The sequence below is a fragment of the Pelodiscus sinensis genome, chromosome 11 (genome assembly GCF_049634645.1).
Source record: "Pelodiscus sinensis isolate JC-2024 chromosome 11, ASM4963464v1, whole genome shotgun sequence".
NCBI classification, from domain to species: domain Eukaryota; kingdom Metazoa; phylum Chordata; order Testudines; family Trionychidae; genus Pelodiscus; species Pelodiscus sinensis.
In genome coordinates this window covers 1547069-1572661 of record NC_134721.1, presented here as the reverse complement: position 1 = coordinate 1572661, position 25593 = coordinate 1547069, and the positions used below count along the sequence as shown (strand labels likewise).

At 45.3% G+C, this 25593-nt stretch overlaps 1 protein-coding gene across 18 annotated transcripts in view; it reads left to right on the top strand.

Moving 5' to 3' along the window:
- FHIT (fragile histidine triad diadenosine triphosphatase) overlaps nucleotides 1-25593 on the top strand; it is a 1115730-nt gene that overhangs the window by 872538 nt on the left and 217599 nt on the right. For 15 of the 18 annotated variants that reach the window (XM_075938454.1, XM_075938453.1, XM_075938452.1 and 12 more), the window contains 2 exons: nucleotides 21802-21947; nucleotides 23638-23667. The exons of the other annotated variants lie outside the window; for them this stretch is intronic. In XM_075938454.1, the coding sequence (XP_075794569.1) occupies nucleotides 21802-21947; nucleotides 23638-23667 (176 nt within the window). The remainder of the gene's footprint in view (nucleotides 1-21801; nucleotides 21948-23637; nucleotides 23668-25593) is intronic. 18 annotated transcript variants of the gene reach the window in all.

The window sequence follows — 25593 nt, the reverse complement described above, 5'->3', positions numbered from 1 at the left end:
CCCTATGTTTTCAAAGCCAACTACTTGGACAGAATTCAGACAAATAGTCCAGGCTTATCTGAGCTTTACAGGCTGACTTTCCCAGCAGTTTTTCCAGCATAGCATCAGAAATGCGGAGAGAGATCAAATGCCACGTAGACAGCATGGGTGGTGTATATACCGGTTTGTGGGGCTTTATTGCAACAATTCCTTACCATCAAGCTAAAGATGGCATCCAATGACGTTTAATGCCTACAGTCTGCTATCCAACAAATCTGAAGAATATAGATTTAGTTATGCTCTCTGAAATTTGGGCGCCAGTGCAAAAATAGAATGGACTCAAACCGTCTTCTTCCTACAGCGGTCCCCCTGCAGGGAATGAAACCTGTGTTCTGCACCCTCTGCTCACGTGTGATTGGTCCTTCCAGCTGGAGGGACCGGATGGTGAGCATAAACTTCACGTTGGAAGCGAGTCTCTGGAGCATCTTGTGCAATTACCACCGGGGCATGGTTGATAAACTGACTTCAGTGTCGTTTCAGGTATGTCTACACTACCACCCTAGTTCGAACTAGGGTGGTTAATGTAGTCAATCAAAGTTGCAAATGAAGCCCGGGATTAAAATATCCCGGGCTTCATTTGCATCTTGCTGGGCACCGCCATTTTTAAATCCCCGGTAGTTCGGACTCCGTGCCCGCGGCTACATGCGGCACGGAGTAGGTAGTTCGGATTAGGCTTTCTAATTTGAACTACCGTTACTCCTCGTGGAACTCATTCAGACCGAGCTTCTGGTTGTTCTCCATGGACGCGTTTAACCCTGTCTTGTTCCAGAGTCCTAGCCCGAATATCTCCTCCCGCTCTTGTGTCCTGAGCAGTGGTTGGCGTCTACTTTCTTCCCCAGAGGCAACGGCCTTTCATAAGTATTGTTTGTATGCCCCGTGAGTTTAGGTGTGTGTGTATATAGAGAGAGAACTTGGAGTCCCTCAAAGACACAAGGAAGAGCAGAGTTGCCAACTGTGTCCTCCTCAGCTGTTCAGTCGGCTTATCAGTGAATCAAGTGCCACACACAGTGTCTGTGTTCCGGTGTGTTTCCCGCTGCTGCTCTGCCGTGGCCTTGCTCCTGACCTATGCCTTGGAACCCCTGGCCAGTACCAGCTGTTCCTAGGATCTCTAACCCTGTGAAGGGGCTCACCCTCTCGCAAGAGCCCCTTCGGAGCCAAGGGCGTGTGTCTGCAAGAACCTCTGCTCTGACTGGCTGTGGGAGCGGAGGTGTCCCACATGGCCCTTCTGGTCAGTCGCCTGGGATCTGGCTGCTTCTTACCCCCTGTGATGTAGTAGGCAGGCCATACACTCTGGCTGCATCTAGGCTGGCAAGTTTTTCCACAAAAGCACTTGCTTTTGCGGAAAATCTTGCCAGCTGTCTATACGGGCTACTTGAATTTCCGCAAGAACACGGACTTCCTACTGTCTGAAATCAGTGCTTCTTGCGGAAATACTATGCTGCTCCCGTTCGGTCAAAAATCCTTTTGCGCAAAGCTTTTGCCCAAAAGGGCCAGCGTAGACAGCTCAGATTTGGTTTTGGCAAAAAAGACCCGATCGCGAAAATGGCGATCGAGGATTTTTTGCGCAAAAGCACGTCTAGATTGGCACGGACGCTTTTCTGCAAAAAGTGCTTTTGCGGAAAAGCGTCCATGCCAATCTAGACGTTCTTTTCCGCAAATGCTTTTAACGGAAAACGTTTCCGTTAAAAGCATTTCTGGAAAATCATGACAGTCTAGACGTAGCCTCTGGGTATCTGCTGGTGGCTGTGTTTGGGCTGGGGGTGACCCCTACTGGTCGGTATCTGTAGCACAGCCCAGCACAACAGTTGCCTAAGGTCATGCAGGCAAAGACCCAACCTGTCCGACCAGTTGAGGGAGGGGACAGAACGAAGGAAGGTTTCAGGGGAAGGGTCAGTTGCTGGCTGGGAAACATGAAGGAAACAGCCTAAGCTGAGGACTGAGGGTCTAGGGAGGGCCAGGGAGCCCATAACCCAAGCGGTCTGAGGCATCCTGGCCCTGACTCCTGAAACCACATCTCGTCTGTGCTGTGCTGTATCCTGGAGAAGCAATAAACCCTCTCTGTTCTACTAGCTGGCAGAGTGTGTTCTTGCTGCTACGGAGCTGCAGGATCAGGGGAAACCCCGACTCGCCATCACACCCCCTTCTTGTAGCTGCTGAGGGGTTGGAGGGATCTAGGGCCCCCCCCCCCACTCCTATCGGTCCCACCCCGGGACACTATGGCTATGTCTAAACTGGCAGGTTCTTGTGCAAGAACTCTTGCGCAAGAACACATCCACACTGCCATGTCCTTTTGCACAAGAGCATCCATGGCAGTGTGGATGCTCTCTTGCGCGAGAAAGCTCTCATGGCCATTTTAGCCATAGGGCTTTCTTGCGCAAGAACCCACCAGTGAAACCCCTGCCGAGCGTCAACACTGCCCTCTTGTGCAAGAGGGCTTACACTTGTTAGAAGAGCATGTAAATCTTCTTGCGCAAGAGTGGGCGGGCAGTGTGGACACTCGGCGACTTCTTGCGCAAGAACCCACCAGTGTAGACATAGCCTATAAGTAGCAGCTGCCCGCTAACTGTCCCACTCTCCATTGCTACTTTGCTCCCTGGGCCACTTGGCCAAGAAGCTGCTCCATCCAGCCCTCCCTCTGAGGGCTGTGAGGTCAAGTTCTCACAACTGCCTCTCCAGGATTGTGCAATTCGCTGTAGCTGGCTGGTCTTCAGCCACTGGACCTGGACCAGGTCTGAAATCCGGCGCTCACTCAGAGCTGTCCGAGGTGCTGCTGTCTTCCAGGTCAGTTCCTGGGTCTGACTGAGCTGAGCTCCAGCAAGGAACTGCCAGGCCCTGGCCCAGCAGCTTCTTTATACCAGCTTGCTGGGCCCTGATTGGCTGCAGCAGAAGCAGCCACTCTGGCTTGCCTGGAGGATCTATTGTCTGCTCTTTTCCTTGGGGTGAGGTATGGCAAGGTCACCGGTCACCAGTCTCCAGCAGGGGGCTTCGGGCCTAGTCCACCCTGTTATACCTGCACAGGCATGCACTCACATTATCTGTGTCTCCCCCTCCTCCTCCCTGCCACCCACCCACCAATCCCCCCCCCCCACACACACACACCATCTCTTCCAGCTCCCAACACATGTGTTTTCTTGTTGTCACTTCTTGGTATTCCCTGGCATGCCCAGATGTTCTCGGTAATGTTGTTCTTTCAGACTGTGTTATTTCAGCGTTTTGACTGAGCATTTCATAGTTTTATTTCTCTTTATGCTTAAACTGAATTCTTTGAGCGCTGAGGTCTAGAAAGTTTCACCTGTCCTGGCTGGTGTAATTACCCTATGATAACTTTTATATGTTTATATATAATTACCATAAGGTAATTTATATATCTATATATGTCTCTCTATCTTCCCTGGCTTTTTGCTTCTCCTGGTGGGGCACATCCGTACATGACCTCAGTGCACGTAACAATATTCATTCCACATATGGGATGGAAAAAATTAGAGGGAACATCCTCAAAATAATAGTTTCAGCAAGGCTCGGACAAGGCTGCAGTGAATTACCCCTCCCCCCCAGGACCGGAAAAGAATTACGTGATGGAGATGTGTCTCTGAGGGACAGTGCATCCCAGGTCAGTGCTGCTTCAGTTCTGCCCCCACCACTGATCAGGGCTGCACCTGAAGCGAGTATCTACCCGAACGGGATTATTCCCAAGTGGAGTACTGTTCATTGTAAGCAAGAGTGGGCAAGACAGGTCTTCAGTGACGTGAGTCACCCACCTAATGCATGATTGGAGATGAGAAGATGATGATGAGAGAGCAGGGGTGGGCAATAATTATTAATGGGGGGCCCACTCCAAGAGTTCGGCAAGTGGTCAAGGGCCACACTTCTCTGGAGGGGGCGTGGGGTCTGGGACGGAGGTTGTGTGTAGAAGGGAACATGAGATCGGGGACTGGGTACAGTGGGAGTTGAGGGGTCTGAGAGGGAGTTTGGGTGAAGGAGGGGGCTGTGATCTGGGGTAGGGGCCTGGGGCACATGGTACAGTGGTGAGTAACGGTGCAAGAGAAGATTCTGGCCTGAGGGAGGGGCTTTAAGAGGGGGTGCAAGGTGTGAGGGAGTTGTGACCTTGCGTGAAAGGGATGCAGAGGGTTTGGGTGGTGACGTGGGGCAGGGGAATGGGGTGCAGAGTCAGGGAGGGGTCTGGGTTCAGGAGAGGATTCTGGCCTGTGGAGGGGTGTAGGAAGGGGTGCAGTGTGTGGGAGGGAGTTGTGACCTGAGAGAAGGAGGGGAAAGGATATAGAGGGTTTAGGTGGTGGCCTGAGGCAGGTAGTCAGAGGGAAGAGAGGAGGTGGGTGCCAGAGGTAGGCTCTGGCTTAGAGGCACTTCCCTAGGTGGCTCCCAGCCAGCAGCCCTGCAGAAACCCGAGGCAGACTATCTGGTGCAGGCTGATGGCTGCTCCACATGGCTCTGTTCCATCTATGAGTGGGGGGAGGGTGGGAGAAGACTTCCCACACTGCCCTTGCCCCCAGCCAAATTTCTCCACTCCGAGCTGCGAGATTTTGCTGGCCAGGGGGTGGGAGCAGCATGTGAAGACTCCCTCTTCCCACCCTAGCCGTCCAAAGTAGAGAGCAGCTCACACTTTAAAGAGTCTAAGGGTTGTGGTGAGGCAGCCACAGACTGGATCCGGTGGCTGGGCGGGCCGGATCCGGCTGGCTGGCAGCCTCTTGCTCACCCCTGTGGTGATGGATCCTGGAGCATTTCCTGCCTTATATTTCTGTTTCCACTCACTGGAATCACTACACTGTGAGTAACAGATTATGCTCATCCCACCTAGTATGATGAAGTTGGTACAACTTACGTATTGAAATCAAATACATGGCGTTTTCTGCACAAAACGAAGTTCTTGTCCATATTTTGGAGGCGTTGCATTTTTCAGTGGCATTAAGAATTATTTTAAGCAGCTTCAATGGGGCTAGAAGATTGGTTGCAGTAAATAATAGATTGAACAAGAGCTGTAAAAAGCAGCCGTGTAGGTTTAAAGCTTTGTTCTTATCATCCCGGTGCACACAGATCTGTCAGATTTATATTGATTTCCTTTTGTCCCACTGCAACTGCTAATTCTCCATTTTACTGCTTAAATCTGGCCCTCTGTATTCATGTAAACATGCACAAAGCTGCCTTATCAAGATGGACGATGTTCAGATAATTTGATTTATCTTAATGATTTTTTTATGAACACCAAGAAGTGGCAGAGTAGATTAGAAACAGAAGCATACATTGTGTGTGGCTGAATAATCTGAAGCAATTTTTCAGTTTCTATTACGAGTCATTTTTGCTGGCACGCCATGATATCATTTTTACAGTTCTCAGATATATTTGCCACCAAATCAAGAAGCGTTAAAAATTGTTTTCTAAATAACTTAACTTCAGTTTTTCTTATGGGCATTGAAACCCCAGGCATGCAAACCATCTTACCATCTCCAAAGAAAAAGACTGGGACTTTTCAACTTTGAAAAGAGGAGACTAACGGGGGATATGATAGAGGTCTATAAAATCATGACTGGTATGGAGAAAGCGAATAAGCAAACGTTATTTACTTGTTCCCATAACATAAGAATTAGGGGTTCCCAGATGAAATTAATGGGTGGCAGGTTTAAAACAAAAAAAAAAGGAAGATTTTCTTCATGAAGCACACAGACAACCTGTGGAACTCCTTGGATGTTGTGAAGACCGGGAATTTAACAGGGTTCAAAAAAGAACTAGATACATTCATGGAGGTTAGGTCCATCAATATTTATTAGCTAGGAAGGGTAGGAATGGTGTTGCAAGCCTCCGTTTGTCAGAGGCTGGAAGTCACTTGATTCCCTGTTCTGTTCACTCCCTCTCGGGCATCTGACATTGGCCACTGTTGACAGACAGGATTCTGGGATAGATGGACCTTAAGTCTGATCCAGCGTGGCCATTTTTATGTTCTTATGTAAGAATATTCTTCTTGCACTTGATGTTCCCACCTAGAACCAATCTTTTTTTGTCCTGCAGCCTCTACGAAATGGTTTCCGTCCATACCGAATACAATCCACTCTCATGCAGGGGCCCAGCAAGAGTAGAGACTTATGCAGGGGTGAAGAAAGCATAAATGTCCTGCAGTTGTTTGCTGATGGTGTGGTTTTGTTCGCTCTACCTTCCCCGCTTCCTCTGAAATCTGGGAATTCTTTTTATTAGGATAAAGGTTTTAGAAGGAGTCATGGTTAGAAGCCATGAGAAACTTCTCTGCCCTGAGGCACAGAGCTCCAGGTGAATCCAGGGATAAGATGCTGGATACCTCAAATGCAGGAAAGCTCGCTAGATTTCATGTGCTCTAAACCACATGATCTAAGATCCCGCAGGATAGCAATTGAAGGACAAAAAAGTAGGTTCTTATCCCTACTATGGGTTCATTCCCCTCAGACGTTATATATGGGGCTGAAAGATTCTTTTCTTTTCCTCCTGACTTACAAAATAAATGCATCACCATGAAACTAGTCATTTTGTCTCCAGCCAGCCATACTAATAGGCCTCATTTTCTCCCCAGGTGGGGTCGAACTGACTCGTGGGAAGTTGAATGTCTCACACCCACCATGGCTTATCTCTGCGCATCTCTTCTCTATGTCCTCCCATTAGAAAGATATTCTAGCAATACCTGCGGCTCGCATCTGAACAGGTCGTGCAATCTGCATGTGTGAAATGAAGTCTTAATCCTGCTATTCATACAACAATAAGGAGCTATAAGACGTAAGATGAGCAAGGCCTTAATCTCAAAGACAAGAGATTTCTTGCTGAGAGTCATTTTGTAAATGGGTGAGACACATTCAGCCGCAAGGGATAATCAAAGTCAGGAGTGCAAATTAGCAAACACTGTCTTGTACGATATTAACAAAGGCTTATGAAATACATGGGGAAATATGAGAGTATTCAGACTGAGTCTAGGTGCCTGGCCTTTCTATGACTTCCAAATGAAGACTTTGGAAGCAGACTCTTAAGGCAACATTAATAGAGATGGTATCAGTCAAACACGGGTGATTTAACAGAGCTTCAGGTATTGTAAAAAGGCAAGCAATGATGTATTTCTTAAAGACCAAAAACAAGGGCTTTCTCCTTTTTAAACAACAAGTCATTTGTAGAATTAAATTGCTTGTGTACCTCTAACGAGGGGGCAATGCTTGTTTTTTTTATTGTCCAGACGACACTACCCGTAAAATAATTCATTTGTGTCTTCATAAAGTTTTGGTTGAAGCTTAGCCTGAAAACCAAAACCAACGCCAACATGAAACGTGTGCTGTCTACCGCAAATACATAGGTTTAAACAGAACAAAAGCCCATTCCAAGTCTATAGTTTGTTAGATCGTGGCCGTTGGATGATCATCAGGGACATATTCTAACCGTTTCTCCTTACAGTTATAGCTCTGCAGAGATTTTTAGAGAAGTGCACTGCAGAAATGCCTGCACTTCGGCCCGCTTGGTGGACAGTTTAGAAGTCAAGCTGATCATTCGTGGGTTAATTTGTGCTGAGTCCATTAGCATGCTGAGGGCCAGCTCTAAAGTCCAGGCCTGGTTGACTTCACTAGAGTTGGGGTAAGCCGCAGACTTGCTGCTCTAATAATTTGGGCTTCCCAGTCCAGTGTCCAAGTGAATGAACAGTGTGGCTGGTACTGATTTTTGCTCCAAAATGTCATGCACGTTTGGTGGGTGGAAACTTCCTTTATCAACAGTGACAGAACAGGGGTAGCTGAGATGAGACATTCTCCTTACACAGGAGCACAGGTGATACCCATGTCGTCCATTTGGGCGGATGCTGTCATTTTAATAGTGATCGCTGTACTCTATGCATGATCTCAAATGCCCATGCACATGTTGGGCATTTACATGCTCACCTGACAAAACAGAATCAAATTCATAAAGATCACTCACTATATTTGGCATAATAGAATCATAAACTCCTAGAGTTGGAAGAGATCTCAGGAGGTCCTGGAGTCCAAAGCAGGACCAACCGCAACTCGATCATCCCAGCAAGGGCTTTATAGCTGTGTCTACATTCCCCAACCCATAGTAGTCTCCCATTGTGCTAGTGTTCCTCAGTACAAATGCTGAGAGAGAACCCATGCCACAGATGGCTTATAAGCTCCACAGACCAACGGTGGGAGAAAGGAAGGATTACAAACCCTAGTTCACAGACCGAGTGTGAGGCACTGATGTGATTTCTCCAAGATCACGCAGGGAGAGCATAAGAACAGAACATAAGAACTTAAGAACGGCCAGACTGGACCAGACCAAAGGTCCATCCAGCTCAGTATCCTGTCTGCCGACAGTGGCCAATGTCAGGTGCCCCAGAGGGAGTGAATAGAACAGGGAATCATTGTGTGATCCATCTCCTGACAAACAGAGGCTAAGGACACTATTCCTATCCATCCAGGCTAATAGCCATTGATGGACCTAACCTCCATGAATCCATCTAGCTCTTTTTTGAACTCTGTTAAAGCCCTGGTCTTCGCCACATCCTCTGGCAAGGAGTTCCACAGGTTGACAGTGCGCTGAGTGAAGAAAAACTTCCTTTTGTTTATTTTAAACTGCTACCTATTAATTTATTTTGGTGACCCCATTCTTATATTATGGGAACGAGTAAATAACTTTTCCTTATTCACTTTATCCACACCAGTCATGATCTTATAGACTTCTATCATATCTCCCCTTAGTCTCTGATGAAAAGTCCCGGTCTTTTTAATCTCTCTTCATATGGCACCCATTCCAAATTCCTAATAATTTTTGTTGCTGTTCTCGGAACCTAAACTTTTTCCAATGCCAACCCCAAGGGAGGGTGTGGGATAGCTAGCTTTGTCTAAGAATGAGAGTGCCGAGACCAAAGGTTATGGTTGACGTTGAAAAGCATGGTTTTGCGCCATCATGGGTCATGAGACAGTAGCTGGCTGACACAGCTACCTGTTGTTGCTGTCTTACGTCGGGTTTGAAATAAAATACTATAACTGTGAAAAGTCAATGTTCTGCACCTTTAAAAAATATGCAGGGAGTTTTCCTGGGAGAGCTTGTGAACTGCCTCCACATCTCCTGAGTTCCAGTCCAGTACCTTAGCTACTTTATGCATGGCTTGGATGCTTTGGAGTCACTTGATCAAGGAGTGGTATTCAAAAGCCTTTACAAAGCAAGAGAGGGGATTATTCCCCTTTATTTGGCAATGGAGAGGCCACAACTGGAGTGTTATGTCCAATTCTGGGCCCCCCACTACAGAAAAGACGTGGAGGCATTGGAGAAAGTCCAGTGGAAGGCAACCAAAATGATTTGGGGGTTGGAGCTTCTGACTTATGAAAAGAGGCTGAGAGATTTGGCTTATTTGGTCTACAGAAGAGTGAGGGGGGATTTGATAACAGCCTTCAGCTACCTGAAGGGGGGTTTCAAAGAGGATGGAGAGAGGCAGTTCTCAGTGGTGAACGAGAAGCGATGGTCTCAAGTGGCAGTGGGGGAGGTCTAGGTTGGCTATTAGGAAAAACTGTTTCACTAGAGGGGAAATGAAGCACTGGGCTGGGTTCCCTAGGGAGGGGGTGGAATCTCCATCCCTAGAGATTTTTAAATCCCAGCTTGAGAAAGCCCTGGCTGGGTTGATTGGATTGGGATTGGTCCAGCTGTGGGCAGGGGGCTGGACTCCATGACTCCTGAGGTCTCTTCCAGCCCTGGGATTCTATGTGAGTATGGGAAATCGCCTGGCAAATGCTTCTTTTGTGACATCAGTTTGTGAATACCTGGTCTGTTTCACCACTGCTGTGCTCCAGCTCTATGCCTATAGAACTCCTTTGCCATGAGTAGAGTAATAAAAAGGTGTACATTTATAGTTTCTGGAAAGTTTAGCAATTCCCATTTCATTTAATAAATCAATACAGGCACATAGAATATGGATGCTCCTGTGTAGAAAAAAGAAATGGCCTTTTAGAAACTTCTGCTGGATTTATAGCTAGGACCATATAGTTGTAAGTTATAATTAAGTGTAACAAGCTGCCTTACTCCTTAGAACAAAGACGTTAGCTTATTAAACTGCATGTATTCTTTTTCATGGCGTGGCCTGATTCAGAAGATTTTGAAGGAAATATGTAACTCGTACTCATCAAAGCTTACACGTACAAACTTCCTTATTCAGTGGCAATTTAAAATGAATATGAACCTCATGAAATTATTGAGGACGGTGCTTAGCAAAAGGGAATCGGAAAGATCAGACATGTTCCACGGGAGAGTGATGACTGCACGAATGGAAATGCTGTTTGGCTACATTTCTGAGACGTGCACTTCCCTTAATGTGAATTTAAAACAAATCCACATTTTTTTGCATGAATAATTCTGCAGGATTTAAAAATATACCTGAGGCCTATGCTTAGCAATTGGGGTAACTAACGGATGATTTTGGCTCCAAAAGGGTCCTAGGGAGGTTGTGGAATCTCCATCACTGAAGATATTTAAGAGCAGCTTAGACAGACGCCTGTCAGGGATGATCAAGTTGGTGCTTGGTCCTGCTGTGAGGGCAGTGGACTGGACTTGAGCTCTCAAGGTACCTTCCCATTCTAGAATAGTAATAGAGATGTAGCCGTGTTAGTCTGATCTTGCTGAAGCAAAAGACAGGACTATGTAGCACTTTAAAGACTAACAAGGTGGTTTATTAGGTGATGAGCTTTCGTGGGCCAGACCCACTTCCTCAGATCAAATTGTGGAAGAAAATTGGCATGATCATATATAAGGGATACACTCAAAAAAAGTGAACACCTATAAAATAGACAAATCAGATTTTAGAACAGAGGGGAGGTGAGGGGGGGAGGTTAACATCTACGAGATGATGATATTAGAGGTGATAATTAGGGAAGTTTTCTTACCCATTACAAAGTGGTCATGCCAACTTTCTTCCACAATTTGATCTGAGGAAGTGGGTCTGGTCCACAAAAGCTCATTAACTAATAAACCATCTTGTTAGTCTTTAAAGTGCTGCATAGTCCTGTCTCTTATTTCTTCCAGTTCTAGGATTCGAGGATTCCAGTGCTCTGTACAGAATCTTTCTATTTCGGAAATAATTACTGCACCCATCATTGAACAGCTCTGGCCAAAGTCAGCTCTTCAACAGCAGAGAGCAATATTACACAAAGAGTTAAAGCAGGAATTGAGGAATATTTTAACTGTAAACTCTTCAGGGGAAGTTTGAGGTAAATGGAATATTTGACCAATATTTTGTCTTAAACTGTCCTAAAACAACATTGTAGGGTACGTCTAAACTACATTGCTCCGTCGACGGAGCCATGTAGATTTGTTTGTTCGGCAAAGGGAAATGAAGCCGCGATTTAAATAATCGCGGCTTCATTTTTATTTAAATGGCTGCCGCGCTGAGCCGACAAACAGCTGATCAGCTGTTTGTTGGCTCAGCGTGCTAGTCTGGACACTCCCCTGCTGACATGAAAGCCCTTTATCGACCTCCCCGGTAAACTTCATCCTACGATGCATAACGGGGAGGTCGATAAAGGGCTTTCAGGTTGGCGCGGGAGCATCCAGACTAGTGCGCTGAGCCGAAAAACAGCTGATCAGCTGTTTGTCGGCTCAGTGGGGCAGCCATGTAAATTTAAATGAAGCCGCGATTATTTAAATCGCAGCTTCATTTCCCTTTGCCGAACAAACAAATCTACATGGCTCCGTTGATGGAGCCATGTAGTTTAGACACACCCGTAAAGTTGTGGGGTTTTGTAATGGGAACATATCATAATGAATTCATTTTGGCATTTGCTTTCTTATATATGCATTCTTCACTCCTGTCGTAAGTACATTTTCTATTCACAGTTTCTGTCATTATTCTTTGTCTTTATCACAGAGTTATTCTTGGAATGATGGTAAGTTAATTATTTTTCACATCCACTGCCAAAAATCGGGTTAAAATGTAGTGTAACCTATAAATACGTCTCAGTATTTTAAGTTGGGGAGTGGACGGGGAAAATCCCTTCCTGGTATATTGCAGTTTAAATTATCATATTAATTTCTACTTTACTGTGTTAGCTCCTAGGTATACCAGCTGTCTTCAGAGCCTTATTGAACAAATACATAAGTAGGACTGGAGAGGAAACCCTTTTCTCATACTGTGAGAATTTGTGAGTTTTTCAAATTGGTTTTGTCATGGAGCAGGACGAAAAGTCAAAATCTCAAAACGTTTTAGGAATCTGCAAGGCAAAATATAACCGATCAATCAGTGTTTTGTTTCAAATATTTCTAAGGCCAGGTGTACACTAAAGGGGAAGGACTAATTAAGATACACAACTCTAGCTATGTTAAATAGTTACCTGGAGTTGACATACCTTACTTTGTTTTCCTGCCATGCCCAAACACTCCTCTCAGCATCCCTTAATTCTCACAGGAGCAGGAGTACCAGCTGCCGATGGGGGTGCCCTCTGAGTTTGATATAGAAGGTCTTCACTAGACCCACTAAATCAAACTCTGGAAGATCAATCACAGCAGTGTTGATCTTGCCCCCAGTGAAGACATTGCCTGAATCTTTTGATTTTGACTTTAACTTTTTTTAAAGTCCCTATATTTGCTAAAATTTAAAATAAAAAGTTGTTTTAATTCAAAACCCCATAAGATTTTCATTTAAAACTGTCAAGCCTTAACACCTATCTCAAAAACTTTTCTAACAAAAAAGCATCAAGTCCGGAGGTTCACAGAAACTGAACCTATTTTGTAAATAGTTTTGATTTAGGCAACCAGCTTCTTTTTTCAGTGAAAAAGAAGTTCAACAAAAAAATCCCATGCATCTGCCAAAGTGTTTAGAAGTTCCATGACACCTTAAAAACTAACAGATTTATTTGGGCATAAGCTTCCATGGGTGAAAGTTTCTTTTTAAATCCCAGTCAGTTTTAAAAACAGGAGAGAGTCCATGCTGCAAACAGCTAATACAAATCTAAGGCCATGTCTTCACTATCGGGAAGATGGACTCTGCCGCAGTTGATCTTTTGGAGTTTGATTTAGCGGGTATAGTAAAAACCAACTAAATCAAACTCAGAGGGCAGTCCTGTCAGCAGCTGGTACTACTGCTCCTGTGAGGAGTAAGGGAAGCTGATTGGAGCAAATGCTTCTGTTGACTTCCCACTGTGAGGACAGTAGGAAAACTCCAATTAAGGTGCGTCGACTCCAGCTGCGTAATTAACGTAGCTGGAGTTGTGTATCTTAATTTGACCTTCCCCTTTAGTGAAGACCTGGCCAAAGGAGACAAGACTGTTAAAACATGGGAGGGGGAAAGGAGGAACAGAAAGATGAAATGCCTTGCCTAAGACAAGAGTTAGTCAGTGAGGGTATGTCTACACTACCACCCTAGTTTGAACTAGGGTGGTTAATGTAGTCATACGAACTTGCAAATGAAGCCCGGGATTTGAATTTCCTGGGCTTCATTTGCATGTTGCCGGGCGCCGCCATTTTTAAATGTCCGCTAGTTCGGACTCCGTGCCCGTGGCTACACGCGGCACGAACTAGGTAGTTCGGATTAGGCTTCCTATTCCGAACTACCTAGTTCGTGCCGCGTGTAGCCACGGGCACGGAGTCCGAACTAGCGGACATTTATAAATGGCGGCGCCCGGCAACATGCAAATGAAGCCCGGGAAATTCAAATCCCGGGCTTCATTTGCAAGTTCGTATGACTACATTAACCACCTTAGTTCGAACCAGGGTGGTAGTGTAGACATACCCTGACAGAGCAAAGAATAGAATACCGGTGTCTTCTGTCACAATCCGGCAAAACTTCCTTCTCTAATTGTGCTTCGTGTTATAAAAGCATGAGCAAATATGGGCCCGTTTTGCCCTATGCAACGGTGTGGCAAGGAACACCATCTTACTCCATTGCTATAGAAACCATGGTTAGCATAGCAAATTATGCTTGGTACCTTTGTCGCAAGCTCACTGGAGATCAAACTACTGATCTGGGAGGTAAGAGGGTACATGAGAGAGAAACTGGCAAAACACGAACAAGAATCCAGGCAGCCGTTTTTGCTAGAGGTAAGTAAAGGGAAATTCTTCATTTATGAATGGTTCATTGACCCATGATAACAAAGCAGTGCTGCAGAAGAAGGATAATTATCTATTTAAGTATCCGATGTCCTAAGGGCAAAAGCTTTCCTTCTTTCCTTTTGAAAAATGAACTCAGATTAAACAAATGTCCTTTTTCCTGTTTTACTGTTGACATGAATTTCCTTTTTATGGGTAAAATTAATTAGTTTTTCTACTCCTTTTTTTCCTGGTATGGAAATCAGGTCGGCACAGCGAGTTTCCTTTCCCCTGGGGCTCTAAGTTCAACCAGTAGCATCCTCTATGAAGGTGCTTTGTACAGCATGCTTGGGCGACTAGCAGATAAATTATTGGAGCTTTATTACGCCCGTTAGCTGTGTTCGCCTGAGGTGGGTATTGAGCATCAGAAAACCAAAAGCCCTCCAACCCGACTCTTTTTTAATATTCTCTGTTTGCTCATTCCAGCTAGCTAAACACACCTCAAGACGTATTTGTTCTTTTTCAAAATATTTTAATGTGATGAATTATAGTGAAAAAATTAGTCAGTGTCGCTGCTGCTTTGTTAGGCCCTGTCTACACTACATGGAAGATTGACACTGCCGGGGCTGATCTTCCAGGGTTTGATTTAGTGGGTCTAGTGAAGACCCACTAAATTAAACTCAGAGGGTGCCCTCATTGGCGCCCATACTCCTGCTTCTCCTGAGGTGTAAGGGAAGTTGACGGTAGCATTTACTCCCCTCAGCCTGCCTCTGTGTGGCCGGTGATTTAAGACACGTCAGCTCCAGCTACATAATTAACGTCGCTGCAGTTGCATATCTTAGGTCGACCGTTGGCTCTAGTGTAGACCAGGCCTTACACAGCTGGTTTTCAGCAGCACTTAGCATCCACAGCCGGCACCAAATTTCTCTTGTGCTTTTGAGCACCACAGGGGTCTCTACGTGTGGACTTCTTTTGAAAAAGCTAGTCTCAGTTAGGCAAAGATCTGCTCCAATGTTGTCCGTCGTCATTCTGATTCATCGCCGCGTCACCGGGAAACTTCTGTTTTCTCAAAGCAGAATTGCAAATGTATTTCCCTCGGCTATGTTTTGTGAATGAATCCCCTCCTTGTTTATATGAGTATGCAGTCCTTTGCTCTCCTCTTAAAAGAGACCTCACTAGTATTGCCAGAGATTTTGAAGCTCAGGCTTGCATAACTTTTGTCTGAACCTCTCAACTTCAGCCTCTCTTCTGTTACCACTGGAGCAACATCGTACATACAATTCAGGGACTATCTCTGCAACCCACAGATCGGGGGTTAAATAAGGGAGGAAAGAATGGTGACGATACCCAGTTCTTCACGTTTGGGGATGCAGGGTATTCACCGACTCGCTAGGGCTGGGTGAAGATGAGCCAGAGTCATCCAGAAATTGGGTGTGGTGGGCTCTAGAGCTATGTCTACACAGCAGGGTTATTTCGGAATAACTGATGTTATTCTAAAACAACAGTGCATGTCGACACCGGCAGCATTTATTTTGAAATAACGTTGAGCTGGAGGACTTCTTACTCTGAATCCTATAACCCTCATTTCACGAGGAGTAAGGGAAGTCGAAGGGAGAGTGCTCTGCCTTTGACTTCCTGCTGTATAGACAGCTCCAAAAGCTGAATTCAGCTATTTCGACTTCAGCTACACAATTGACGTAGCTGAAGTTGTGTAGATTAATGCAACTTTAGTCCCCCTGTGTAGACGTACTCTAAGTGTGTTCATTGGCCATTCTGTAGCTACTTATCAGGCAGTTTCCAGTGTGGACAAGCAGCCAGGCAGGGGACACACCCAATGTCACTCTCAAAGAGTGGAACCAATTGGAACTCACAGGAAAGGACAGGAGTTGATAAACAGGAGTAGCGGGACCATCCTGGAGAGCTCAGCTGTAGAGCAGCACTAGGACCTGAAGGCTTAACTGCAATACCGGGGGTCCTGGGACTTTGCCAGTTGTTTGGAGCTAGTCTATAGTCTCCCCAGCCCGGTGGGAGAAGCATTGCTGCAGGCTGTGCAAAGGTCAGCCTGACATTTCACAGACTCAGAGGGAATTTGAAGGAGGCTGAGGGACCACGGTTCGTTCCCGAGACTTCAAGGCACTTGCATAGCCGCCAGTGGGTCTAGCCACCATTCCACATGCCGAGAAGGAGAAATCCTTCTCTGTGACATTTGCCTGTGTTTTGCATGCAATTTTATTTGCATTTAAACCGGAGATGGCAGCGAGTTCTAAAACATATGGGGCTCCGCCTGAAGATGGCATTGGAAAAGGTTTAGGAAAGGGCAGCAAAAATGATGAGGGGTTTGGAACGGGTCTCATAAGATGAGAGATTAAAATGACTTGGACTTTTCAGCTTAGAAAAGAGGAGACTAAGGAGGGCTATGATAGAGGTCTATAAAATCATGACTGGTATGGAAAAATGAATAAGGAAAAGTTATTTACTTGTTCGCATAACATAAGAACTAGGAGTCACCAAATGAAAGTAACAGGCAGCAGATTAAAAACAAACAAAACGAGGTTTTTCTTCGTGCAGTGCACAGTCAACCTGTGGAACTCCTTGCTAGAGGATGTGGTGAAGATTAGGACTTGAACAGAGTTCAGAGAAGAGCTAGGTAGATTCCTGGAGGTTAGATCCATTAATGGCTATTAGCCAGGATGGGTAGGAATAGTGTCCCTAGCCTCTCTCTGGAAATGGGTGACAGGAGAGGGATCACGTGACGATTACCTGTTGTGTTCCCTCCCTCTGGGGCATCTGGTGTTGGCCACTGTTGGTAGGCAGGATACTTTTGGTCTGACCCAGAATGGTTGTTCTTATGTAGGTGTTGAGAGATCTATAAAACCATAGCCCTTAAAAACTAAACTCTGGAAGGGTAAGCTGAGGTGCAGAAAAGGGGAATAACTACTGTCTTGTTTTTATTATATTCCTTTCCGAAAACCTATTATCTTTGCAGGACTAAAATTGCCGTGAACAATACTAGTCTATTACAGTCTTGTGTAGCTTAATTTTCTCAAAACCGTTATTAGAGTGTGTGTTTTAATATGGAACAAATAAAGTGCTTCTGTACCATATGTTTGCCAGTGTTTACATGGCTTTGTAAGGGCCTTTTTCTGCATTCCCACTAGTGTAAATCAGGAGCAACGCCACTGAAAAGGCGCGGTAGAACTAGTTGGGTTTCAAGTCTTAAGTGCTCTCTACTTGGGCCACCTGGGTTGTCCTCACACAAAGTCCCGGTCTACTAAATGTCCCCACTGCCATGCCCGTTATTTCGAAATAAGGGCCTGGTTATTTTGAAATAACTCTTGCTTTCCATGAGGAATAACGCTAATTTCAAAATAGTTATTTAGAATTAGCAGTAGTGTGGATGCTCCGGGGCCGCTATTTCAAAATAATGACTCCCCAGAGTCATTCAAACTAATTACTCCCGAGTGCTTTCTGGGACTCTAAGTCGAGGTAGCGCATCTGCCTGCCTGCCTCGGACTAATTTTGAGGCTTCCCTGTAGTGTGAATGCACTATATTGAAATTATTATTTTGGGAGTTTGTATTTGAAATAAGTTACAGCCGCTCCCCGAGTTACAAACAAGTTACGGACCAATACTTGGTCCGTAACTCAAAGTGTTCGTAACTCGGATCCCATAGAGTTACATGGCGACTGCACTGTTCATAAGCGCGGATCTCCGTTTGTAACTCGGATCCGCATTTATGACCGCTTTGGTCGTAAGTGCGGCTGGTCGTAAGTGGAGGTAGTCGTAACTCGGGGAGCGGCTATATTTCGAAATAATTTCCTAGAGTAGAGATGCTCTCAGAAACACTTATGCCTTGTAGTGAGTGGTTGCTTGGTCCCAAATTAGGAACTAGAGTACTCTTTACATTGGATGTAGTGGTAGGATAGACCGGGACGTTCTGTTCGAAGGAGCGCATTTGTGAATTGTCTCGATCCCCTTCCATGATGGTACATTTCATGGACCATGAAGTGCTTTGTGAGGAAGGAGAACAGGCAAAAAATGTGTGTGCAGCATTCTGGACCTGAGCCAAAAATGGCAACAGCTCTAATTAACTAACTATACTTACACAATATTAATAATAGATGAGCATTCCCAGGGCCTTTCAGCTGCAACGTTACTAAAGTCACGACCCTGGTCTTATTTATAGAGCTCCCCGTTTTTAAACATGGAAGCCTCACAGCAGGGACTTTACACGGATGTGATTCAAAAGTGATCAGCTGTGTTCGGTGCCCTGTTTGAAAGGCTACTGTGAAATGAAACCTGATTTTCAGAAGTGCTTTGAGCCAGCTGTGACCCAGGGACTGCTTAGTGCCAGCTGCTAGAAGGCACAGTGGGTGCATAGTGACTTATAGCACTCCCCTGGGTAGATCCCTGCATGATGGCTACCAAAGGACAGCATGTGAGGTCTTTACTGAGAGCCAGTAGCTCATTGGTCATCGTAATCATTACAGACTGTGCATGGGTCATATTTAAGGAGTGATGTGTCTATACTGAAAGTTGTGCTTTAAGCAGCTTGGTGTTACGGTAGGTCTCCAGGAGATGACATATGCTGGAAATGTTCCTTCCAGGCAGTAGGCAAAAAATGTCTCCCAATCAGGGCATTTGTATATTGCATATTTGTAGGCCTCACAATTTATGTCTAACACATATGGGGCTGATTGTAAACTAAAATCCTGTGAAATATACAAGAGCCTGTCTACACTAGGAAATAGCTTCAGAACAACTAAATCTGCCAGAATAACTCCTGAAATAACTATCGTGAAATAAGCTTATTCCCCAAGGAGAGCAGGAGTACAGATTTGGAGGGAATATAACAGGCTTGGTGGTATGGACGCTGCGCTTATAATTTTGAAATAACCCCCTAGTGGAGATCAGGGCCAAGAGAGCAAATCAACAGGAAATAAGAATTATACTAACAAAACAACAGGAGGTTGTCTTGTTGATGGCAAGAGACAAAGGGTTATTCTGGTACAGCCGCTCCCCGACTTACGGCCACCTCCACTTACGACCATCCGTACTTATGACCAAAGTGGTCGTAAATGTGGATCCAAGTTACGAACGGTGATCCATGCTTACAAACAGCGCGGTCGCCATGTAACTCTATGGGATCCGAGTTACGAACACTTTGAGTTACACACCAAGTGTTGGTCCGTAGTGTTGGACCAAGTGTTGGTCCGTAACTCGTTCATAACTTGGAGAGCAGCTGTATATCCTGGATACAAAGAGACCCTGGAGTCCTTCCCAAATTGATAGGGTGCCTATCCCATGAAAGAAGGGTCATAGCTAACTTAAAGACCCGCAAGGAGTTTTGGGGAGCACTGCTCTGCACCACAAGATAGTGTCTTGTTAATTGAGTTTAGACTCCAGAATATGAGTTATGATGTTATTGTACAGGTAACCACTTGTTTCCAGTACTCCAGCTCTCTCCTGTCTGAATCGCCCTTCTTTGGTAAACACACTTAGAGGCGATTTCACTGTGTATGAAGCAGAGCAGAGATCTGAGGTGGCACAGGGAAGCAGGGCACTATTGCTTCTTTGGTGTATCGGGGAGCAGGGGCTGGATGCTGAAGGGAGACAGGGCTCAAGTGGAACGAGGGCAGTTACCTGGGAGGCCTCGAGGGAGTGTTTGTGTTGCTGGTGGCCAGTGGAGCTGGGGAGCTGACCCCCCACAGTAAGGACTGGTGCTAGCAAGGGACCCCACAGCCTGGGTTCATGTCACACCGGCCTCTCCCAGTGCAGCTCCCTTTTCTTCTCTGTTTACTGGGGAACAGGCAACACTCACTGGGGGGGGGGGCTGATGTTGACAGTCAAGGAGGGGTCGAGTATGCCAGTGGCAGCGTTGGATGGGTGGGAAGCCTCTCTCCGTCTTTCTGTTCCTGCCTTTCTACTTGTAAAGGAAACTGAAGTTGGTGGTGCCTCCACCTGGCTGGGCTTCATACACGCTCGATGACCTGCCTTGGGGGCCTCCCAGAGTAAACCCATCTGTGTAATGGGTCCATCTGAGAAATATTAAGTATAAACAGGAGAGCCCCAATAGAAATGTAAATTGGCACTAAGCAGTGCTTTTTCTGTGACGGTACTGCCCGATACACAGAACCGGCACCTCCAGACGCAGTATCGGTACCTCCAGTACCGGAGCTCAACAACTTTTCCCCTGGAGTACCGGCCCTTTTTTGTTTCGTTTTTTGCTTTTGCAAAAAAAGCACTGGTGCTAAGCCACCGTTTCCGAACAACTCAAGAAGCCGTGGTACAACACATTGAGATTCAATGTCAGCTATAATTGAAACCAGCAGGGGGCAGGTCAGTGAACCTGTTCACAGTGGGTACATGAAACGCATCTCACTTGCATTTACTCTGCCACCAGTTGCCCCACCCCTGGAGTGAGCACTGCTCTGGATGGGATTGCGTGGGAGCACTTGAAAATCGTGATGCTGGAGCTAGCGCTTGGTTGGCCCAGTGCAGCCAAGGCAACGGGAGGCAGAACATCTCTAATCTGGACTCCCTCCCAGCTGCACCACCCCTCTGAAGAGTGGAATTGTTTGACCCCAGTGTCAGCAGCCCTGGGACTGGTTGGATGGAAAGATCACTCCACCGCTTCTCAGACTCAGACCACCCATTAAGGTGTCTTGGCTATTCCGTCCCCTTGCAAACACTTTCCTAAGCAAGGAGGGTGCTGGCACCGCTGTCTGCAGACCCAGCTTAGTCAGCTCTCGGCACAGCAATGGTCTCTGCCTTGGCTCCAGTGAAGTCCCCAAGGCTCCCTGCTTCACCAAAGCCCAGCAGGCTCTCAGCAGTAGCTCCTAATAAGTACAGAGCACCATCAAGCCATCTCAGCTCCTCCCCAGAAGTGGAGCCCAGCGAATGCTCCCCCTGCACTCCCTAATAGAGGAAGTGTCTGTCTCTCTCTCCCCCCAAGGCATGCTGGGAGTTGTAGTCAGGATCTTCCCAACTGAAACACTCCCACTTCAGTTCAAAGGCCCCTCTAGTAAAGGGTGCCTACAACAGCGCTAGAATCTGAGGCGACGTCTACGCTACAAGTTTTCTTGGCCAAAATATGCTAATGAGGGACTCATTTGCATAAGTCACAATCTCATTTGCATATGTTCTGCCAATCCATTTTTGTGCTAGGGATTTTTGCGCAAAAACAAGCAGTGTGGATGTTTTCTTTTTGTGCAAAAGCCCCTTTTTCCACAAGACCAGTATTCCTCCTTTTTTGAGCACAAGGCTCTTGCAGAAAAGAGGGGGTTTTTTTGTGCAAAAAGAAAATGTCCATGCTGCTTATTGTTGCGCAAAAACCCCTAGTGCAAAAATGGATCTGCAGAAAATATGCAAATGAGATTGTGACTTATGCAAATGAGTACCTCATTAGCATATTTTTTGCTGAGAACACTCATAGTACAGATGTAGCCAGAGTGCTCAGGGCGCTTTCTCGAAGTCACAGAAATGTCTTAGGCACTGCGGTTGGAAAACGTTGGCCCCAAAGAGAAATGTGTGAGGAAATGGGACCGGTTTCTGAAGCAGACATAATATGATTGCTGTATTTTCACTACAAAACCCTTTCCTTTCCACTGATTAAGTTCTTACCCTCAAATCAAGGTGAGTTTAACCATAAAGCCCCTTTGCGGGTGACCTATTGTTATGGTGGGGGAAGGAATAAGTTGGTATCCTGCGTCTGCACATGTTCCTTAACTGCTTCTAATTCAGATGTCCTTGTCTGCCCACTCCGGCCCGTGGAGCGTTTCCGCGACCTGCGTCCTGAAGAAGTGGCTGATTTGTTTCACACGACACAACAGGTTGGAAATGTGGTGGAGAAACATTTCCGTGGCACTTCGCTCACCATTTCGATTCAGGTTTGTAAATTGATTGGCTCCCAAAGCTTTGCTTCCTTGCAGCGTTTTATTGAGCTTTTTACCCTGTTTCACAACCTGCTGAGAAGAAGACGCTCCCACCAAAGAAGCAGTAAATGCTCCACAAACGTAAGGAAATAGTCTTGCTTTACTCGGCATATCGTTACCTGTGGCGTTCACAACTGATGGCGGTTAGCAATCAAATACTGCATCTGGGTTCAGTGAAGAGTCCAGATAATTAACTGTGAAAATGGTGCCCTCCTGAAAAACCCTACCAGGTGTAGTAGTAAGGTAGTAAGTAACCAGTAGTATCGCTGGTTTGTAGTAAGTAGTACTCCTAGGAGAAAGGGTTTGCAAGGCATAGCTCTTAACAAAGGTACTCGCATGATACAAGGAGTAAACTCATTGCATGCAGACCAGAATTTCTCCCGAGAGGCAACTTTCCCAGGAATTAGCTAAGGGCATTATGTAGGTTTATTACTTGAGCTATGTCTACACAGCAGCGTTATTTTACAATAACTGCCATTATTCCAAAATAACATAGTCCCCGTCTACACGCAAGCAGTTATTTCAACATAGGGGATGTCTAGACTACAATGTTTTTACGAAAAAGCTTCCCTTTCTTCGAAAAAAGTCACCTGCCCACACTGCAGTGGCATTCTTTCAAAATTAAATCAAAATTTAAATCAAAAGAACGCAGGTTTTTTTTGACATTGGTAAACCAAATTACAAGGAAGAACGCCTTTTTCGAACGAGCTCTTTTGAAAAAAGGCATGTGTGGTCACAAAACAGGGACATTTTTTGAAAGAAGAGGCAGTCAAAAAAAGCACAGGTGCCATGGTGGCCATTCTGTGAATAGCAATCAGGGTTTTCTTTTGAGAGAGAGCATCGATGCAGTCTGGATGCTCTCTTTCAAAAAAAGGAGATTGCTTTTTCGATCTGGTTTTGTGGTGCGGATGCTCACTTTCAAAAGAAGCTTGCGGTCTAGACGTACTCATAATGTCAAAATAATGTTGAGCTGGAGGACTGCTTACTCCAACGCCAGTAACCCTCATTTTTCGAGGAGTAAGGGAAGCCGAAGGAAGAGTGCTCTCTCTCGAAATAACCGTTGTGTAGACAGTGCCAAAAGTCAAAATAAGCTATTTCGACTTAATCGTTGCAATTAGCATAGCTCAAGTTGTAGAGCTTATTTTGAGTTTAGCCCTGCTGGGCAGACGTGCCCTTGAGACGCTCTCTGCAGCAACATAGGGAGCTAGATTGACCGAGTAGGTTTATACAAAATAACCAATCCTTTTATTTAAACCAAATCTGGATGCGAAAGCCGTTTTTGACATAACAAGCATGTAAATAAATGAGCTTTGATTTAAAGCGGCGCTTGCAGCTCTGTATTTTACGTCTACAAATAATGGACGCATTATTGCGAGCAGTTAAAACCGGGGTTCTAAGCTCATGAAAAATCACAACGTTGCTAGTATTTATTTCCTTCTTTACGTATTATTTCCCCCTCCATCACGCCCTGCAATGTAAAAGCATCTGGTCCTGCAGGCTTTGCGCTGAATGGGACCCAGGAGAATACTATAAATTAGCACACAATGAAATTGGATTTAAATTATTAATGGATAATATTTCTGAATTCCCAGGAGATGCTTGTTAGCGTCATTTATCTGAGTCTTCTCTCTTTTTTTGCTTACAGGATGGTCCTGAAGCTGGGCAAACTGTGAAGGTGAGTGCTTATGCTTATGATGCAGGATACAAATTAACAAGAGACAATTAGGAGAACTAATAAAAGATCAGAGCTAGTCATCTGCAGAGCATTGCTGTATCGTTCTGTTATCCTTGCCGTCAGAGAAATTTGGAGTCTATTATGCTTGTCAATACTCTGATGGAATTTGCATGGAATCGTGTTTACATGGCACTTCTTTACCAGGCAGAAGTTTTCAGCTGTGAAAATACTGTCTTGGCTCTGCTTCCAGAGAGGTTCTGAGACGATCATTAGCTGTACCTTGTTTATTTCACATGCACAGAACGCTTACAGAGGGAATGCGGTTTTGGGTGGCGTTTATGCACTGACAAGATTGCCTTTTCCTTCGTAATTTCTTTGTCTTTCTTATTTATTATGGAATGAGTAATAAATAAGTAAAGGGCAGGGTTTTGCTACACTTAGAAGGGCTATGACAGCTCTCCTGGTACATGGACAGGAGAGGCCCGAAAAAGAGTGAATGCATCATCAAAGGTGCCGGTTTCTGATCTATGAGGTGTCCAGAGATGAGACATCAGGTGATCTTTCGTGACTTTTTAAACAGGGGTCAGAAATAAACTCCATGTCTAAGACTTTTACTGTAGACTCTCATGAACTATGTTCTGGTAAGAAATCCTGTTTATGGAGTAGAGGATAAGTGTGCATGGAATTATTAGGGACTCAGTTGGGAAACTGAGGCAGGCTTGCTGGTCATGCCATGGCCTTCAGCAGGGGGACACGCCAATCCATGTCACCTTACGACAAGCACGTGTAAATTTTGAATCAGTATTTTGACTTGCTGCATGACCCAAGCTGAGGCTGCTACGTTGTGCCATGTCAGGTTTCCAAATATGATGTTTTAACTGGAAGAAATTACTACATTCCAGACTGCTTCAAATATAAGTTAGGTTTCATCATTCATCAACAATCCAGCGCAGTTCAGCCAAGTACTGCAGAACAGTGATCTCCAACCTTTCTAAGCACAAGATCACTTTTTTAATTTAAGTGCAATCCAAGAAATTAATAACCTCTCAACGTCCCTTCCAGTCCTAGTATTCTGTGATTCTATGAGGCTGGTTAAAGGAACATTAGAAAAGCATGCTGCTCTTGATCCATGCTTCCTCGCACTGGACCGTTCCCCTCACACTCTTGTTAGCAAAGTTCAACTGTAAAGGAGCCAGTGAAGCTTAAAAGCCGTTTTAAGCCATGCTCGTGAGAAAAAAAAATCTGTTATATTCTCCATTGGAGTAATAACATAGATAAAATCCAAGATGGTTCTCTGGCCATCTTTCAGTCCCCCATCATGCAAATGCAAACACAGCTATAGTTAGATTAGATGCCCGAGTATTAGATAAAGGGTTTTTTTTATACTTGGAATCAAAGGAGAGTCAAAATATGATTCTGGTTTAGCATTCGGTAAAATCCGATTAGATGTCTCCAAGAAGCTGTTTGGGTTGATTAAGAAAATTCTGACAACCAAACGATGGCAGCTAGAAACAATGCACTTCCTTCCAATTTTCCGTGTTGACCTTATGGTTGATATTGCTTTGATTGCTTTCTGTGAGTATCTATCAAGGAGTGGGGGTGGGATGGGAAATAAGAAAATCCCCAGGTCGCTAGGAAGGTTACGGGGTGCATAGCGCTGAAATACAATTTTCTGCAGTGCTGCAACAAAAGAGATTCTGTAGCTTCTCTCCTAGGCTTCTGGATTGCACTGGGAGGAGGATGCGGATGGGTGAAAATGGTTATTTTCAACCTAGTTTTCTTTTAAAACAAATGAAGGTTTTGACATTAAACCCCAGCATGGTTTTGGAAGCAAGACACACTATTTCCATTGCTGAGAACGTATTCTCTTTTCTGGGAGAGGCCCCTGGGCAGCTGCTATTTTAAAAAGCGGGACAAACATTTGTG